The sequence below is a fragment of the Pteropus medius genome, unplaced genomic scaffold (assembly GCF_902729225.1).
Source record: "Pteropus medius unplaced genomic scaffold, Ma_sr-lr_union100, whole genome shotgun sequence".
Classification (NCBI taxonomy): domain Eukaryota; kingdom Metazoa; phylum Chordata; class Mammalia; order Chiroptera; family Pteropodidae; genus Pteropus; species Pteropus medius.
The window spans coordinates 217,630-236,117 of NW_024340849.1; the positions used below are offsets into that span (position 1 = coordinate 217,630).

An 18,488-nucleotide genomic window follows, 5' to 3' on the forward strand; every position below is an offset into this window, starting at 1 on the left:
CCCACCATCCCTCCCTCCACCCGCCAGCCATCCCTCCATCCATCCATTCACATAGTCAGTGAGGGTGAAGGTCATGTTCACAGCCCATGTCGAGGAAGAACGGGAACTCACAACCTGTTGAAAGTCCCAGGAGGTGTATGGAGTGAATGCCTGCTCCAGCAGACACGTGCCGGGCACTGTGGGGTCTCGGGGGACCAGAGGTTGCTGACGACAGAGGCTGCCATGTGTCGGGGGCGTCCTTGCCCCTTGTCCCAGGGCGTTCCCACTGCTGAGCAGAGCCTCATGGCCCTGGGTCTAACAACATCAGACGTGTCGGACTTGCTGCTGCGCCCGCCCCTCCCAGAGCCCTCACGCATGTGGCTGGGAGTGGGGTGTCGGCAAGGCTGTCAGATTCTTGTCCCCATGCGATGGCCAACTGAGGGCCAAGGCCAGGTGAGGTGTCTGGGCAGCTAAAAATGTTTCTGTGCGTCAGGCAGAGCCAGCTGCAGTGGTGACCTCACTCTGCACCTGCCGGAGTGAAGTGTGCACCTCTGCGTTCCGAGCCCAGAGGGACATTGACAGGGCACCAGGCAGGGGCCTCCGCATGGGTGACAGGTGGTCCCAAGACCCCACTCCAGCTCGCGCTCCGCTGCCCCCACCCCGTCCCTCCCTGCCCCTCGAGAAGCACTAGCCACGTGTCCTTGGGCGAGTCACTTAACTGTCCGTGCCTGCCCCCTCCGCCATGGAAAGGCCACCTCCTCTTGTTTGGGGACAGGGGATGGGCCCTGGCAGTGCTCAGCATGGGTGTGGCCTTTTCTGACGTGTGCGTGCGTGAGGGCACTGGTAGGGGGGCTGCCTTTTACGTGGGACCCTTGGTCCTAGTTGTTGAGCACACCAGGCTAGAGCCACACCTGTCAGACCTGACTCAGGTCACAGCGTGTCCCATCACTGGCCACCCGGCACACTGTCTGATCAGGGCTGTGGCCGGTGGCTCTCGGGGAACTGAGGGCCCAGCACCTGCTCCCCCCGCCGCCCCCTTTCATGCTGCCCCCCAGGGGGCACCCAGGGGCTGGGTCTGCCTTGTGCCCCAGCATCTGAGTGGCCCTCTGCCACCCCTGCCCGGCCCCCAGTGCTGGGGCTACCACATGTGTCAGCTGGGAGCTGCAAGCCCAATGTCAGCTGCAGACCTAAGGAAAAATAAATGCAGATGTGTCTTCGTGTTGACAGTTCAAGAACAAACCTGCTATAAAACCAGGCGATCCGTTTATTACCTGTGCGCGCAGAGCTCAGCACACCTGCAGGCAAGGAAGTGGCTTCGCTGCGCGTCTGGGTGGTTAAGAGGAAGCGCGGTCGTGACACTTTGCAGTGGGGACTGGGGGCCAGCTTGTGTCCTCCACTCCGACTTCAGTGTGGACGAAGCGGATGCGAGGGCTGGGGCAGGACATCTGCTGCGCTGGCTCCTCCTGAGGCGTCACCGTAACTTTGTGTCAGCCCAAAGGACAGCTAGTTCTTCTGTGCCTGAGCTCGGTGCACCGGTGACAGGTGACAGGACAGGGGCAAGGCAGGGTCACTGACAGGAAGAGGCGGGGAGCAGGGGGAGGGAGAAGGCAGGGAGGAGGGACGGAGGCCTTGTGAGAGGGGCAGCGGGGAGGCGAAGGGGGGAGCTGGGGATGCGGTGGAGGCGACAGTGGGGAGGCGTCTCGTAGGACGTCTCCGAGGTGTCCAGGTGTGTCAGCGCAGGGCTCTGCAGGCAGCTCTGGAGAGTGTGTTGGGTGGGCCGGGCCGGGGCCCAGGTGGTCCCTGACCCCCGGTGTATACGCCCTGACCTCTGGGGTGTCCCTGACCCCTGGTGCATGTTTCCCTGACCCCTGGCGCGTCCCCGACCTGGGCTCTGTCTCCACAGCATCAAGATGGTGCTCATGTGGACGAGCGGCGACACCTTCAAGACGGCGTACTTCCTGCTGAACGGCGCGCCCCTGCAGTTCTCCGTGTGCGGCCTGCTGCAGGTGCTGGTGGACCTGGCCATCCTGGCGCAGGCCTACGCGTTCGCCTGCCGCCCTCCCAAGCCTGCCGCCCACGCGGCGCACCCCGCCTGTGCCAAGGCCCTCTGAGGCGGCCGGGGGAGGACGAGGACACGTGACCGCGGGCCTCTGGGACAGGGCGTGGGCGGGCTTCACCCCCTTGCTGGGCTTCGTGTTTTCAGGGCGATGGGGACGCCAGTCTCTGTCCTGCCTGCTCTCAGAACACTGCTGGAACCTGGGACACCATCGCAGACCCAGGAGGAGGAAGGAGGCCACTGCAAGACAGGCCACCAGGAGCTCCGCCACCTAAGCCCAGCGGGTGGCCTCAGCCCACAGGGGCCCGGGAGCCTTGAGACGGTGGGACAGGGACCGGAGCGAGGAGCAGCATCGGGAGGGCTTGGGCCAGGCACGTGGGGCTGTGGTCTCGGAGTGGCCGCAGCGACTCGGCGGGTCGGCCCAGCACAGGGCGCGGGGCCTGGGCTCCGTGTACCCGCCCCTGGAAGGAGGCGTGCCAGCACAGGGCAGGTGTCCTCGCCTGTCTGGCCAGAGTTGGCCTTTCCAGGGCCACCTTCAGTGGCCTCCCAGGCTCAGGACTTGGCCTCGGCCCTGGGCTTGGCGGGGGAGCCCTGAGGCCTGGCTGCCACGCTGGCCTTGTCCCTAGAGATGCTGCCATGGGGCCACTGTGGTGGGGACAAGCCCAGGTCCCTCTCAGCCGGGCACTGGCCAGAGCAAGCTCAGGGGTTCTGGGGCCGGAGGCAGAAGTTCTCCACGAGCCCTAGAGGGGGTGGCAGGTGCAGATAGCGCATGTGTAGTCTCCCCCCCATCCCGGGGGGCACCATGTCCAGCACAGGGACACGCACGGCAGGCCTCCCTGCGGCGTGTAGGTGCCCCCGCTGCTGAGGCGGCCCCGTGCCCCGCACCCCACACCCCGCACCCCAAGCTCGCAGGCCTGAGGTGACCCTCCGGGCGACAGGTGGCGGGCTGGCGCGGGCACCCTGCACACTGTCCTCCAGCCCACGGCTCTCCATGCCCGTCCACTGTGTTTGGCCATGGTGGGGCCACCGATCACTCCCTTTGTCCCCCCTTCCACTGTGACATGAGCATTTCAGCCGTGTCTGTCAGCCTGTGCCAGCTCCCAGGCCTCCGTAGGCCAAGTGTTCCAGATGCTTCCGTGCGGCTCTCACAGGCAGCTGGCTGCCGGGTGGCACTCTGTGCGTCGTCAGTGCTGTCTGTGGCCAGTGCACAGGCTCTGGAGGAGTCTGCTGTGGCCAGTGAGGGGCGTTCAAAGTCGTCTCCCCCTCCTGAGTTTTCCTCCCAGCTCCCGAATGTTTGAGTGAGGGTCCCCCTCAGCCCTTTGGCCTGTAAGATGCTTTGAAAACGTTTATTTTAAAACAATGAAGGGAGAAGTCTGGAGCGGTGATTGTCTCTAAGAGCACCGCCGACTGCAGTGGTGGCTGGACGTGCACACAAACTCTGTACAGTGACTTTAGATCAATAAAGCGCTTGAGGGTCTAGTGTGGCCTCATGACTGGGGACCGGGGCATTTCACCTGTCCTCATTTCACCTTGGGTGTCCCCAGAGAGGGGCCAGCCCCAGGCCCTGGCCTCTGCCCAGACCCTCCTGGTCCCCTGGCTGGGCCAGCGCCCCCTCCTTGGGTACAGTTCTGGCCGCTGTCCTGTGAGACTCGTGGGACAGACCAGCCCCGAGGGTAGTGACTGCAGGAACCAGGTCATACGCCCGGGCTGGGCGAGCCTGGCTGTGCACACGGGCGAGGTGGCAGGCATCTGGCCGACGCCGAGTCTGCCTGGCTCACCACGGAAGACCCGTTTCCCCGTCAGCAGGAGCCGACGTGAGCACCCTTGAGAAATCAGATGGGCTGCGCCTTCCGCAGTGCGTGGACCTCGGCTCAGCCTGACCCCAGAACGTTTCTCGTCGCTGGTAAAACCAAGTAATTCCAGTTCCCCGGCTCGCCAAGGCCCTGTCCGCCTGACACCAACTGGCACCCAGGTGGTGGAGCCAGGGCGTCTGTGCACTTACGCGTGGCCAGGAGTGAGTCAGAGGAAAGGGGAAACTGAGGCTGCCTTGTGGTGGCCCTGCAGAGCCCCGGCTCAGCCCGGACATCCCACCCCACCCCGCCCTGGGGTCTGTTCCTGGCAGGTCCCCTGGACGCCCAGCCTCACCCTGGGGGCAGCAGAGACACAGTAGGCTGTGCGCGCAGGGCCGCGGTCCAGATAGATGGTTCCACACTCATGCGTCCCGACTCCCCGTGACCACAGGAAGCCCCTTCCTGGCCCCCCAGCCCCTGCGCTTTGGGGAGGACGTTGGCACTGCCTACAAGAAGTCAGCCGAGCTGTGCAGGAGGCGGCACGTTTTATTGGTTGCAGCAGCAGAAGCCCCGCCTGGCCCTGCCCCAGCCGCCCCTCCCCTCCCTGCTGGTCCCTGCCAGGTGCCAAAAGCCACACCAGGTGCTGGTGGGTGAGTGTCCCACGTCGGACCTCTGGGTGATGCAGGGCCCCTTCCCGCAGGGTTCGTGGCAGCGATGTCCCAGACGTCATGGCATTGAAACGAAAAAGTGCGAAGCAGCATAACCGGAAGGTTCCATCCCTCGGTGATGCCGACGGAGACGAGCTTCTAGTAGCTGCACGCCCGGGGGCCCCTTCCCGTCTCCTCCCGGATCCTCCAGCCGTGGAGAGGGAGGGAATTGTTCCTACAGCAGACGGCGTTCCAGAGGACAGAGGACAGGAGGTGGCCGCAGGCAGCTGCAAGGGCAAAGGTCCCTGTGACGGCCACCCGGGAAGATCAGGGGGTAGTGCCAGGGAGGGCGGTCGGAGGTCAGGGCTGGACCCGCAAAGGAACTGGGGGGCCGTGAGCATGGGTGTCACACCTCTGTGCCTGTCACATGGCAGGGATGGGGGCTTCTGCCGAGCTGGATGTATAGGCACCGTCCCCTGTCTGCTGGGGACGACTCACTTCCTGCCTCTCCCAGGGCTGCCTCCATTGTGCCCCCACACTGCTCCCTGGGACCTCAGTGATCGAAGAGCAGGGAAGGGTCAGGCCGACGTCTGGGCACAGCGTAGCTTTCTGGTATTTGCCATAGGTTTGGAGTTCCTAGAACTTCCTGAATTTACTTTTCCTTAGCCAAAGTCAAACTTCAAAGGGAACGGAAGGGAGAACAGTTGGCCATGCCCCCTGCGAATTCCTTTCGCCACAGCACGCCATGGCTTCGGCCCCACCTCCGAGTCACGCGGGATCAGCCCAGGCTGAGGGGCATGCACGCTGGCTGGACACGCGAGAGTTCGGAGCGAGGCCCCTCGCAGCGGCAGGAGCTGCCGCCCCCGGGGCAGTCCCTGTCCCTCTCCGTGCGGTGTGAGGCAAGGGCTGTCGCTGTAAAGTCTGTGAGACGCAGCCTCCTGTGCCGGGGCAGCTGCGGCCACCGCTGTGCGCAGGACCCCCGCCTGGGTCACGCCGGCCCCGTGCGCGCCCACTCGCGGTCCGCGGAGTCCCCGGGCGCTCCGGCCCCGTCCGGCCCCTGCAGGCTGTCCTCGGTGGCGCTGGCGGAGCGCGTGCTGTCCTCACGCAGGGCTGGCTCGGGGCTGGCGGCCCGCTGCTGCTGCTCCTTGAGCTCCGAGTAGGAGCGCGAGAAGGTGTGGAAGATGGAGGTGACCGGGAAGGCCATGAGCAGGATGCCGCTGAGGATGCTGCTCAGCGCCACCACCTGCCCAGGCAGGCTGCGCGGCACCATGTCGCCGTAGCCCACGGTGGTCATGGAGATGACGGCCCACCAGTAGCTGGCCGGCACGCTGGAGAAGTCGCGGTGCGCGCCCAGCTCGCGCTCAGCCAGGTGCACGAGCGGCGCGAAGAGCGCCATGGCCACGCAGAGGAAGAGCAGCAGCAGCCCGAACTCGCGCGCGCAGCGGCGCACGGTCAGGCCCAGCGAGCGCAGCCCCAGCGAGTGGCGCGCCAGGCGCATGACGTAGAGCACGCGCAGCGCGCGCAGCAGCCGCAGCACCAGCCCCGCGCGCTCCAGCAGCTTGTTGCCGCCCGCGCCCGCGCGCGCCGCGCCGCCCGCCGCCAGGCCCACGAGCAGCGACACGTAGAAGGGCAGGATGGCCAGGATGTCGATGATGTTGAGCGGGGTCCGCAGGAAGGCGCACTTGCTCTCGGCCTGCAGCGAGCGCAGCAGGAACTCGAAGGAGAACCAGGCCACGCACACCGTCTCCAGCACGAAGAGGTTGTGGCACTTGGGGGAGCACTCGCCCTGGGGAGGAGAGGGGCGCCTGTTGGGGGCAGGGAAGCCTGTGCCCTTGGCTCCCTAGGATGGGGGGACGTCCCAGCGAGGCTGCCCTGACTCCCACCCCGGCCCACGCAAGTGTGCCACTGCAGGAGGGCCAGGCGGTCCGCGGAAATGCCCAATTCCCGTAAAAAAAGATTTCAATGCAGACTGGCTTCTGGCATGAGCTCAGCTGACCTGCTCCCCAGCAAAACTGGTGACAATCGTGGAAACGACACAGCCCTGTAAAGCCTGTGGAGAGGGTCCCAAGGGCCAAAGCAACGGAACATCCGTTCACGAGACAGAACTCGTGAAGAAAGACGAGTCTGTTCTCTGAACCGAGAGCCGGGCCCAGTCCTGGTGCAGGGGGCAGATTCCGGCGCAGAGGCTGCGGCCTCGTGGGTGGGGCTTCAGCAGCTCTCCCCCCCCCCCCCACACTCCTCCTGCCACAGTCCTGCTCCCTGCCCCACCCCACCCCCACCGCCCCAAGTCCTAGTTGGGGTGGGGCGCAGAGGGCACCATCTCTTGCCCAGCCCCAACTGGGGTGGAGGCTGCAACTGTGCAGCACTGGGCCCTGTAGCCCTGCCCAGCTTGGGTGGGGGGCGCGGTTCAGACCAAGATTGGCAAGCCGGGTGACCTCGGCCTGCCCGCCTCCCTCCCTCCACGGAGCACTCAGCAGAGACCGCGTCAGCTGAGAGAGCAGCCTGCCACTGTCCTCACCCAGGTCCAGGGCCCCCGATTTCTCTCCAAGGAACTGACTTCATCTGCACAGGTCAGGCCTGAAGGCGCCCTCGGGAGTGGTGGAGGCTGTGCCCACGGACCCCGTGCAGATGCGGCCTAGGCGGCAGGGGACGACTGGGGATAGGACAGTGGAGGGGCCGGCCCGGCCAGAACGGGATTGGATGCCGGCCTTGAAGCCCGGTCGAGTGGATCCCATTGTAGGGAATCAGTGGGTGCTCAGGGATGCGGGGCCAGGGTGGTGACTGCCAAAGCTCACGGGCCTCTTCTGGGGGGGCCAGAAACGTCAGTGGGGCTGCAGTGATGTGGTACAGCCCGTGAACTCACCCAAACCCCCTGCACACTCTAAGTGGGTGAATGGTATGCACGCAGCTTACGTACCAGCACGGCTGCATTTCAGAAGACACTTAACCTTGAGGCCAGCGCCAGAGCATGTGGCCAGCCGGGTCTGGGGACAGCGTCTCCCAAGGCCCTGCTGGGAGTCACACCCAGCGCCGGGCATCTGGAGGCATCTAAGAAAGAGGGCATGCAGACCCAAGCTGCCCAGTGGTTGGTGGCCCTGGCCTGACCTTGTCTCCCCTTTGACTGTGAAGCCGCAGGCCACCCCCACGAGGGCTGAGGCACTGAGGCAAATGACAGAGCTCACAGGCTCAGCCGAGGCCACTGTGCTTCCTGCTGAGTCCTAGGCCCGCCCGCACGGGGGTGAGAGGGCCTGGGCCACTCGGGCCACCCCACGCCTTGCACTGTCCCCCACCTGGCTCCAGCCCCTTTGGGCAGAGGACAGACTCTCAGGCCTGTCCAGCTGCCAGAGCCCTGTTGGCAGGTGATAAAGCCTGGGGCCGGTGTGGTGACCTTCCACCAGCCTGAGACAGCAGCTCGAGGGCTTCCTGATGCCTCCGGTGGAGAGCAGGTCACGGGTCAGCTTTCAGCACTGCACATGTGTTACAGCATCCACGGCACGGAGGAGGTGGGGCCCCACGGGGCTGCTCCCCAAGCCGTCTTGTTCCTTCGGAGCCAGGCCCTGATGTAGCTCTGCTCTGCAAGGAACCAGGGCCCGCCGGGCCCCGCAGACCTCTGATTTGCATTTCCCAGGCCGCAGGCACTGCTGGGCGGGGAGCAGAGCCCGGCTTCCCCACTCTTTGCTGCCGGCGCCCCACACCTGGGCCTCCAGGTTAACCACGGCCTTGCACTGTGCCCGGAAATCCTGGCCATGAGCTTGCTTCCCGGATGGCCCCCCACAGGCCCACAGAGGCCTGAGAGCCCTGGGCTGTGCTGGAGCCTCCCACCCCCCCACTGGAGCACCGTCCCTAAACAAGAACTCCCCACCCCGCACAGAAGCTCTTAAGGGATGGGGATGGGCCTGGGTAGAACCCCACCCCCAGGAAGGGCTGGGGGGGGACCTGCCGTCCTCAAGGATGGTGGGTGACAGGAGGGGGAGGTGGAGTTAGGCATAGTGCCAGAGCTGGGTGGTGCTGGCATTGCGGCCAGGCCTCCCTCACCTGATCAGGAGTCTGATAACCTCAACCCCGTGACCAACAGCCCCAGACACACCCAACACGACGTCCCTTGTCGGGCAGACTGTGGGCCTCGGCCCCCATCTGCTCAGCACAGGCGCCCCCCCCAAGCAGAGGCGGCCCCCCTCAGGAGCAACTGCGAGCCCCGTGGGGCTGCGACTACCGCGTGTGGGCGAGGAGGGAACAGACCTGGCCCATGGTGGTCCGAGAAGGCCCCCTTGCCATGCAGGAGGGGTCACCCAGTGCCCAGCAGCGGCCAGATCATCTTGGTGGATTCGGGAAGAAATGGGCCTGTGGGGAGCCCCCGAGATCCCCCCCATTTCCTTAAGGACCAGCCATGGGGTTAATTGGAGGGAGCTATTTCTGGAACTTTTAACTCAGAAAACAGACCCTGATTTACCATCATTTGACACATCTGGACCATTTGGCCAAAATCAGGTCAAACAAATCTCCGTTCAGCCGGCTCACCGGGCCCTGCAGCCCCCACACCCCCACCCCCAGCCCCAGCTTCGCTCCTGTCTCACGGCCACAGGGGCAGGAATCACATGGGCACTGTGTGCTAGAAGTGGCGACCACCCCGCTTCAGTGGCCAGAGGGCTGGGTGAGTCCCAGCGCCCTCTGCCCATCAGCTCCGGCAGGGAGGCACCATTTGTCTGCTCCTTGCTGTCCCGTCATTCTGTGCCCCGACTGGGGACCCGTCTGGCAGCGGGGGAGTGGGAAATTAGCATGAGATAGGGGCGGTGACCTGCTGATGACTGCCTGTTGCTCTTGGGGCCGAGAGGGGAGGCTCTGGTCCCAGGTGTTTGGGGAGGACAGAGAGTTGGGCAGACGCTCCTGAAGGGCAGGAGCGTGGCCCCCAAACCCTGAGGTGGGTGGGGCCTTGCCCACCACAGGGCACTACTGCCATTCCTGCTGGGGTGGGGCTGTGTCACCCCCACAGCACCCTTCAGCTCCTGTCCGCATGGTGCTCCTATGCGTGCACTCACATCTGCAAGGGTGTGGGAGACGTGTGGCCCTCCCTCCCACACTGGCCCTGCGCACAGGGCCTGTCCCCCGCAGGCTGCATGGGCCACACGCTGTCTCGGTCTCTGCACACGCAGGCACCACGGAGCCCAGCGTCTCTAACCCATATGTGGATGCATCACTCACTGCTGCAAAACTCGACTGAGCAAAACACCTGCGAGGGTCCTGGCTCACGTGAGCTGGGGACCCAGCTGCAGGCGGGGCAGGCGGGCTGGATGGGCACCAGGGGTCCCCTAGAGGGGGCCATCCACGCCAGGCCGTGGGGACTCAGGGGACAGTCCAGGCTGGCCAGCACCCTGGACGGTGACAGCAGGTCCAAGGCCCCTGTTGGAAGTGAAGTGTCTGGAAAGCGGTGTTGGAAGGCACGGCCTCCCAGCACGGTGCTCGCTTGGCAACGACCAGGCTTTGCTTTTCTAGGAAAAGTACAGAAACACAGGGCCAAGGCTCTCTGGACACAGGCTGAGGCGGCCAGTGACGCGATGCTCGGCAGAGGCCTGGCACCTGCACACCCACCCTGCTTTGTCCTCACGTCGGGGCCAAGAACTCGGCAGCATCTGCCAAGGAGCACCACCGGTCCCATCCGACTCGCTGTCACTGTCGCTGGGTGAAGCTGGGAGGTGGAGGGAGGCCAGCGGGGGGCAGGGCTGCTCCCTGCCAGCGCTTGGGCCGGGCACCTGCTGAGCCCGCCGCCACCGCCGGCCCGGCTGGGCGCTCCAGCAAAGTCCCCGAGGCTCCGCGCGCCTGCTCATCCAATGTAATTAAACTCTCAAGATGCTCACATCCCTTGCTGCCTGTGTAGTATCTGGACACTGATGCCTGCGTCTGCCGCCATCACAGGCCTCGCGCAGCCGGCGAAACAGACGAGCGGGGCCTGCGCTGGCTGGGGCCACACCCCACCTCCGTCCGGGGAAGGGCATAGTCTGCACGGTTCGCTTCCCATTCACCGCGACCCTGTGCTCACCTTATCTCCAGCCTCCTGTGAGTACCTGGAAAAAATGCTCATCAACTCATTTTACTAATTACAAATTTATAATAAGTTGACTTTGAACTGAACCGAGGTTTATTTTTTTCCAGTTTTCTATTGGAAAAGGCTCTTACGGGGCAAATAGACAAATAGGAGAAAGAAAATCCAATCTACTGAAGAGAATAAGTTATTTAGAAACAGCTGTAATTTACGCGGAAATGACGAACGTCCCCGTTTTGAGTCACCTGCTCGCTGCCCTGCCGCCAGGCAGTCGAAACGGCATTACAGAGCATCCCACCCTCGGCCTCCCCGTCACGATCAGCCCCGTGAGCTCAGTCATGAGGGCCACGTCCCAGACTGAAGACTCACCACTGTGAGGTCTGACAGGACGGAGGGAACCGAGGACCAGATGGCCAGAACCACCCGACTGGGGCCCAGGAGGTGAGGGAGCCTGCGCCTGTCAGGGCGGCGAACGCCGTGTCCCACGGGGTGTCCGCCTGGTGTCTCGGCCTGCCTTGGGGAGCGCGTGCAGTGGGGAAGGGACTGTGCCTGCCGTTGAGGCCCTGGCACCGTCATGGAGTGACTGACCCCAGCCACCTAGAGACATGGACGAGCAAGACAGTGACAGGTGTCAACGGCCCTGTGAATAGATGGGGGCGTGCGCCTCAGGAGAGAATGGCTCCAAATTACGAGTTGGATTCTGAGTCGCAGGCAGTGGCACAAAATTTGCGGCCACTATCCTTCCCTCAGTCCATCCGCTCTGCCCGCTCGTCCTGCGGAAGCGACGTGCCCGCTCGCGACTCAGCCACCGCCCATGCGGGCTGAGCCCACCTCGCCCTGCCGTGCGGACGGGGCGCCCTGGGGACCACCGGCAGGGCTGGGCAGTGTTTGGTTTTAGTTGTGCCCAGCACCATGCCGCCGGTCCGGCCGTGAGTTCCGCAAACTGTCTGCACGTGAGGTGGGCTCCTCCCCGGCCCCCGACCCTAGGCACAGGACTGTTAGGGAAGGGCTCAGGCTGGAGCCCCGGCTCCTTCCGACCCCCCGCAGCTCTCACGGCAAAGCTCTCACTCCAGCAAGAAGCCGAAGTGCACCCCACGCAGCGGAAACTTGTCACTGGCTTTCGATGCTATTGCCACATGTCCTCAGTGAACTCGACAGGAGAAATGTATAACTAATTACGCGGGCCCCGATTTAATCACGTGAGCTCAAAGGAAGGAAATCGGATCGCAGAGCCCAGAACCGGCCTCGGGGAGAGGGGCGCCGGCCTCGGGGAGAGGGGCGCCGGCCTCGGGGAGAAGGGCGCCGGCCTCGGGGAGAAGGGCGCCGGCCTCGAGGAGCACCGCCCCACCAGGCCCTCCGAGAAGGCGGCTGTTCTGCCGTCTGGGCTCTGCCTGTCTGCAGGCGACACTGGCTGCCCATGGCATCTCCGAGCTGGCGCCGGAGCCGTCCCATCCACCCCTCCGCACTGTCTGAAGGCTCTCCGCCCAGGTCACACCGCAGCATCCCGCAACGGCCACTCCCGGGCTGGCCTTGGCCCCTGCTGGCCACTGAGAGGCTTGACCTCAACGACCGTCACACCACCACCTAATTTCACTCCAGACGCGTGTTCTCAGACAGTCGGCACTGCTTCCAGGCTGTTCCGCAGCACTGGGTGCTCTGGTCACAGCGTCACGCTCACCCAGTGCCTGTGGCGAGCTGCGCTGGCCGCCGCATGCGTGTCAGCCCGGGCCGTGGGCAGTGAAGGCCACAGGCCCACTGGAGACACCCCAGAGGCAGTGGGGAGCGGGGCTCTCCCCTCTGACGGGGCCCGGGAGGTTGGGGTCAGCCCTGCCTTGCCGACCGAGGGCCCCCCCTCCCCCACTGAGCTCGCATCCCTGCCCGGCGACCCGGTGACAGCACACTCCAGCTCTGACCCCTCCTTGCTCCCCAAGCACCTGGCATCGAAAGCCCAACTCGTCCTGAGGGGGGCCCCGCCCTGGCAGTTTGGTGGGGCGGGGGGGGGTCTCTGTGTCGTTACTGCTGTGACTTCTACCGGGAACTCGGGCACAGCAAGGCCTGCCCCAGGCAAGTTATTTTGGTTTAGAATGTACATTTTGGGGCCAGAGGATTCAGGACTTTCTGTGGGTGTTTAAGCTATGGCATTTCCGACTTCTGTCCCTGCAGACAGCATGGGAGGCCTGGGCCTGGAGCCCTTCCTCGCTGGGAAGCCAGGCCACTGCGTGAAGAGACCCCAGGGACAGTGCTCTGAGAGGCGGACCTTCCCCGGCAGACCAGGGTGGGTCCTGGGAGCACACCCTCCAGGTCTCGTTGGGGGACCACGGCCCTGGGGTCCCAGGCAGCTGGGGGCACATGGGGGCAGAGAGACGGGGTCGGTAAACAGAATCACCTCATGGGCTCAGACCTCAAAGAGCCGAGGGCAGGGACTCTGCAGACGTCTGCACAGCACGTTCGTGGCGGCCTGCTCGCAGTGCCAGAGGGCAACCAGCGTCCACCGACGGCGCACGGATGAACAGTGTGGCCCACGCCACAGCGCAACACCAGGGCACCCTGACACCCGCTGCAACGTGGACCAACCTGGGGACGTTCAGCTGAGTGAAATCTGCCGGTCTCAATGGACAGAACTGCAGGATCTCGCTGTGTGAAGCGTGTGGAGCCGTCAGCGTCACAGAGACACGAGGCAGACGGTGGATGCCCAGGGCTGGGAGAGGGACACCCAGGCGTCCTTGTCTAATGGGGACAGAGTTCCAGTTTACAAGATGAAACAGCTATGCAGATGGAGGGTGGTGACGGCTGCAGGACACTGAATGCATATACCGCTGAACAGCATGCTTAAAAATGGATAAGATGGTAAATTTTATGTATATTTACTACAAACACACACATGTTGATGAAACATAAAGCTTCTTCCTTCCTGCGGCGGTGACAACACCTGCTACCTCCTCAGCACCTGCACGTGGAGTGGACCAGGTGTTTCTCCCACAAGGTAGTGACAGCGCGTGGCCGTGCTCTGCCGCGCGCTCATCCACGTGCGCTGCTGCTTTCTATCTGGCAGCCGACATGGTGAGTCGGCACCCCGCAGCGTGAAGCGATGCTCAGGGAAACGCGGAAGGGGCTGCGGATGGACGTGGGCGGCGGCGACGTGGGCCCACGCGGATGCCCCGAGAGGAGGCCGGGTGGGCCGGCTGGGGCTCTGCAATGCTGTCGCGGCTGAGGCAGCCCTGGCACCTCCCGCCGCCCGGTCCTCATCTAGGCGATTCTCCTCCCACATGCACAGGGTTAAGGGTTACTGCTGCTTAGAAACCTGGATGCACCAAGTGTCTTCAGAAGCAGAGTCTGAGACTTGGGCCTGGTTAAGACCAGAGACGCCTCAGGAACCAGACGCCCACCAAGGAGGGTGCCAAAGCCACATCTAACCTGCAGTCAGGGTTGGTCACACCGGTGAACGGCAACTGTCCCAGGAACATGGGACAGTCCCTTCTACTCCTGTCTGAATAACGAGCTGACGGCCCCTCCCAGCATGAGGCCCCGAGGCTGAGCTGCTTGGCCTGAGGGAGGCTCACCGCGGGTCCTGTGCCCAGCCCCTGGCAGGTGGGAACAGGGCACCAGCCAGGGGAAGGCCAGGCGGACGGTCCTCTCCATCAGGAAATGCAGGGCGACCCTCAGCTGCGTCCTTCAGAAACCGCCCGACTCCCTGACCAGTCCCTGACTGTTCTATGACACGCTCTGTGTACAGACACTTCCCCGGGAATGACATTTCTGCCCACACTGCCCGTGCCCACATTCTCACAGGACAGAGGGGGCGGGAAGTCCACCGTTTGCTCCGAAAGGAGCCCCAGCTCCTGGACAAAGCCAGCACTGGGTACCGGAGCCACGTGGCTGGCCTGGCTTTCGTCTTTGGAAGAATGTGGAGGTCACATCCCTCTGTCAAGGGTGATGAGACTTGAGCACACAACTCTCTAGACTTTTGTGACAATGAATGTGTCAGCCTCCTGTTGACCAAGCTTGGAGGGCCTGACTGGCAGAGATCCAGGAGACAAGGCCTGCTGGCCAGACAGCCCCGGAAGCTCTTGACCTTGGCTATAACTTGGAGCCTCTGCCTGTGCATGGCCGGCGCCCCAACGTCAGCCTCGGGGGCTGGCCCAGGGCGTGTGACCCGGAGCAGGCAAGGAGGGCCCAGCGCCCAGCGCCCGTGGTTTCACCGCCAGTGCCACGGTGTCCAGACCACCGCTGGGCAGGCGCTCCCTCCCGGACCCAGGCCTCGCCGCCCACTGCCCCAACCTCTGTCCAGGCCGCCCCCAGCCCCAGCTCACAGCCCGGTGCGCGCTCACCCGCTCCTCCTCGGCGCGGATGTCGGGCATGGTGCTCAGGCAGAGGCCGACCGCCGTGACGGCCACGAAGGCGACAGACACGCAGGCGAAGAGCTTGCCGGCCAGCCCCGAGTGCGGGTTGTCCACCACGTCGCGCAGGCGCAGGCGCCGCCGGCCGCGCGCGCACCGCCCGTCGGGCCCCAGCGCGCAGCCCGGGCTGCCCGGGGCCCCGCAGCCCGGCGGCCCCGCGCGCGCCTCGGCCGCCTCCTCCTCGCGGCGGCGCAGGCGGCGCAGGCAGCAGCGCTCCAGGCGCGCCTCGTCGATGCCCCAGTAGGCCAGCTCGTCGCGGAAGGCCAGCGCGCACGGGCCGCGCAGCAGCCGCAGCTTGCCGGCGCGCAGCAGCGCCACGATGGCGCGGAAGGCGCACGGGCTGCGGTCGAAGAAGAACTCGTCGCGGCTCACGTCGTAGTCGTCGCACACGCGCAGCAGCTCGTCGTGGCCGCGGCAGGCCCGCAGGCGCTCGAGGCGCGCGAGGGGACAGCGCGCCAGCGCGGCCCAGGCCAGGCGCACCCTGCAGCCGCCCACGTTGATGATGACGTGCCGGGCGCGGGCCCCGCCGCCGCCCGGGGGCTCTGCGGGCCCGCGGAGCAGGGCCATGGCCCCATGCGCTCGGCCGGGTCCGGAGGCTGGGCCTGCGGAAGGAACAGGGCGCGCGTTAGGCTGTGAGGCCAGGAGCTCAGGGAACCCCCGACCACCCTGGGCCTGGGGACCCAGCACAAGCAAGGACTCCCTGGGCCTGCCCACGCGGTTCTTCCCTCCCGCATACCTGACTTACAGGTGACCGGATAGCGGACCAGATAGCGAACCACAAGCTTGCCGGCAGATCCCAGGTGAAAGCGGCGGCCTGCCTCGCTTTCTCTCCCAGAGACTGGGAACCGGCCACTGGAAGCCCGCCCTGGAGAGGCTGTCTTGGGAGAGCTGGGTGGGGGCCAGACATCACCCTGTGACCTGATCATCATCGGGTTCGAGCCAAGGGGGCTGCTGTAAACCTAATGGGGACTTTATCATTTCTAGCTTGGCACTCTTAAAATACTGGCAGATGATGGTCATTTACCACAGGGATTTACCACAAAAATGCAAGGATGGTTGACCATGCAAAAACAGGTGACACCGAATCAACGCAGTATACGTATTTATGAAGGAAAAATACTCAACCCATCTCATAGATGCAGAAAACGCATCTGACGACCAACAACACTCTTTCATCAAAAACCACTCGGTAACTAGGGGTAGAAGGAGCGTCTGCCACATGACAAAGGCCACACACGCAAAGCCTGTAGCCAGCCTCACGCCCGTGGGGAGGACGGGGGTCTCACTCTCTAAGATCGAGAACAAGACCAGGACGCGTGTTCTCATCACTTCTATCTCTAGAAAAAGAACAAAGTTGGAGAAGTAAAACTGACTGCAGAGCTACCGTGATCGAGAGCATCGGACCGGCACAAGGAGAGACACGTAGATCGATGGAGCAGAACCGAGGACCCAGAAGTAACCCTGCATGTCCGTGGCCAGCGGGTTTCGACGTGGGTGCCGAGACTGTGCGGGGAAAGAGCAGTCTCTTCAACAAGTGGAGCTCAGACAGCAGGATGAAGTCGGACCCTACCTTGCATCACAAGCAAAAATTAACCCAAGGGCGGCTCCATAGAGTAGCGGTCAGCACGTCTGCTTTACACGCAGAAGGTCCTGGGTTTCCGCCCCAGGTGGAGCCATGGACCATACCCCAGGTGCGCCAGGCCCCGGGGGCCCGCTGCCAGCATGTGGGAGGAGACGCCCCGCCCTCAGAGATCTAGTTCTTAAGGGGAAACGGCACCATCCGTCGGTCAGTGGTGGAAGTGTGTGTGTGTGTGGGGAATTAAAGAGGGGAAAAAATTAACTCAAAATGGACCAAAGACCTAAATATAGGGTAAAACTCCAAAACATACTTAGAAGAAAACAAGAGTAAATCTTCATGACCTTGGTTTAGACAATGGCTTCTGAAATATGGCAACAAAAGAAAAAAAAGACTTCATCGAAGTTAAATTATTTTGTACATTAAAAACACTATCAAGCAACTCACAAATACAATGACAACTCACAAAATGGGAAAACGATTGGCAAATTATGCATCAGATAAGCGTCTTGTATTTAGAATATATAACAAACTCTTACAACTCAAAGACAAGAGCACAAACCACCCAATTAAAAAATGGGCAAACACTTGAATAGACATTTTGCCAAAAAAATATATGTAAATGACCAACAAGCGCATGAAAAGATGCTCAACATTAGTCATCAAGGATTTGCGATCAAAGCTGATACCGCTTCACAGCCATTAGCACGGTTATGATCCAACAAGGGGGCGACGAAACTGTCGGAGAGGATGTGGGGAAGCTGGAACCCCCAGACGTGGCTGGTGGAACTGTAAAACGTGGGGGTGCAGCCGCTGTGGAAGCAGCCTGGCACTTCCTCAGATAAATGGTAACACGATCCAGCAATCCCCCTGGGTATGTGCCCAAGAGAAATGAAAACATGTTCAAGCGAAGGCACATACGTGCACGTTCAAGGCAGCACTGTTCATAATCTCCGAGAGGTGGAAACGGGCCAGCTGTCCGTGCACGGATGACCGCGTAACAGATGCCGTGTGCGTGCGCTGGGATAATGACCGGCTGTGGAAAATGCAGCCCTGACCGTGACTGCACGATGCAGGTGAGGGGCCAGCCGGGAAAGGTGGCGTGTCACGTGAGTCCGCTCGTGGGCAGTGTCCAGAGTGGGCACACGCGTAGGGACAGAGAGCGGGGCAGCAGCTGGGGAGTGCCTGCTGGGGGCCACGGGGCCTTGTTCGGGCAGCGACAAGGCTCTGGCACTAGGCAGCGGTGATGGTTACGGTGTTAAAAACACCAAATTGCACCGTCTAAAATGACTTAAATGTAAACACTATGTTATCCGAATTTTATCTCAATTCCGAAAACAAACTCTGAGTGAGTGGGTCTGGGTGAAGCCCAGCAGTATGCGTGTAAACGAGCAGGCCAGCTCACTGAAGCCTGAGAACTGTCAGCTCCCACGGGCCATCGAGACCTCCCGCAGCCGTTAACGATTCTGTGCTCTCTCCACCGCCAGAAGCCGAAACCGGGCGCCAGGTGACCCGGGAAGGACGCGCCAGGTCTCCGCATGGCTGTGTTCAGCACGGAGCCCAGAGATGCCACCTAACCCGAGTGGGACCTGCCTGAGACCGAGGGTGGGAGGAGAAAAATAAATAAACCGAAACGCCATCAGTCAACAGACTCGCCAGCAGGATCGCACCGCTGCGAATAAAGAATTCAAGAATTTCTTCAGAACGTGAGAAAAGCTGCCTTGGGAGCTACAGCTGCAGCGACGTCTTCGGCGCTCAACGGTGCAGGTGTGCTTTGGCCTCTGAGCCAAGGTCGCTGCGTGCTCCTGGGGACAAAGGGACCCAGATCCCACTGTGCGTGTGCCTGTGCCCTGCAGCCAGCTCACTCGCTCGGTGAATATCTAGTCCAGACCTGCTGCGCCGACGCCAGGTGCTCAGGGCAAGGCTTCCTGGAGCTCGCAGTCTGGGGGGCGGGGAGGGGACCCAGGCCCTCAGCACCTCCACCCCCACCAGGTCAGTTCTAAGGC

General features: G+C 63.2%; 2 protein-coding genes across 8 annotated transcripts in view; one reads left to right on the forward strand and one right to left on the reverse strand.

Moving 5' to 3' along the window:
• Window positions 1-3,514, forward strand: part of SLC66A2 (solute carrier family 66 member 2) — a 29,400-nt gene extending 25,886 nt beyond the window's left edge. For 6 of the 7 annotated variants that reach the window (XM_039839121.1, XM_039839117.1, XM_039839136.1 and 3 more), the window contains one exon: window positions 1,883-3,514. In XM_039839121.1, coding sequence (XP_039695055.1) covers window positions 1,883-2,090 — 208 coding nt within the window. In that variant the 3' untranslated portion in view covers window positions 2,091-3,514. The remainder of the gene's footprint in view (window positions 1-1,882) is intronic. The other variant, XM_039839159.1, reaches the window with a different exon arrangement.
• An 839-nt stretch (window positions 3,515-4,353) lies between these two features.
• On the reverse strand, window positions 4,354-15,481 carry KCNG2 (potassium voltage-gated channel modifier subfamily G member 2). Its single transcript, XM_039839102.1, is given in 3 exon segments — window positions 4,354-6,258; window positions 14,838-15,446; window positions 15,449-15,481. Coding segments are annotated over 3 exon segments (1,440 nt in total). The 3' UTR covers window positions 4,354-5,460.
• Between the last annotated feature and the right edge of the window lie 3,007 nt (window positions 15,482-18,488).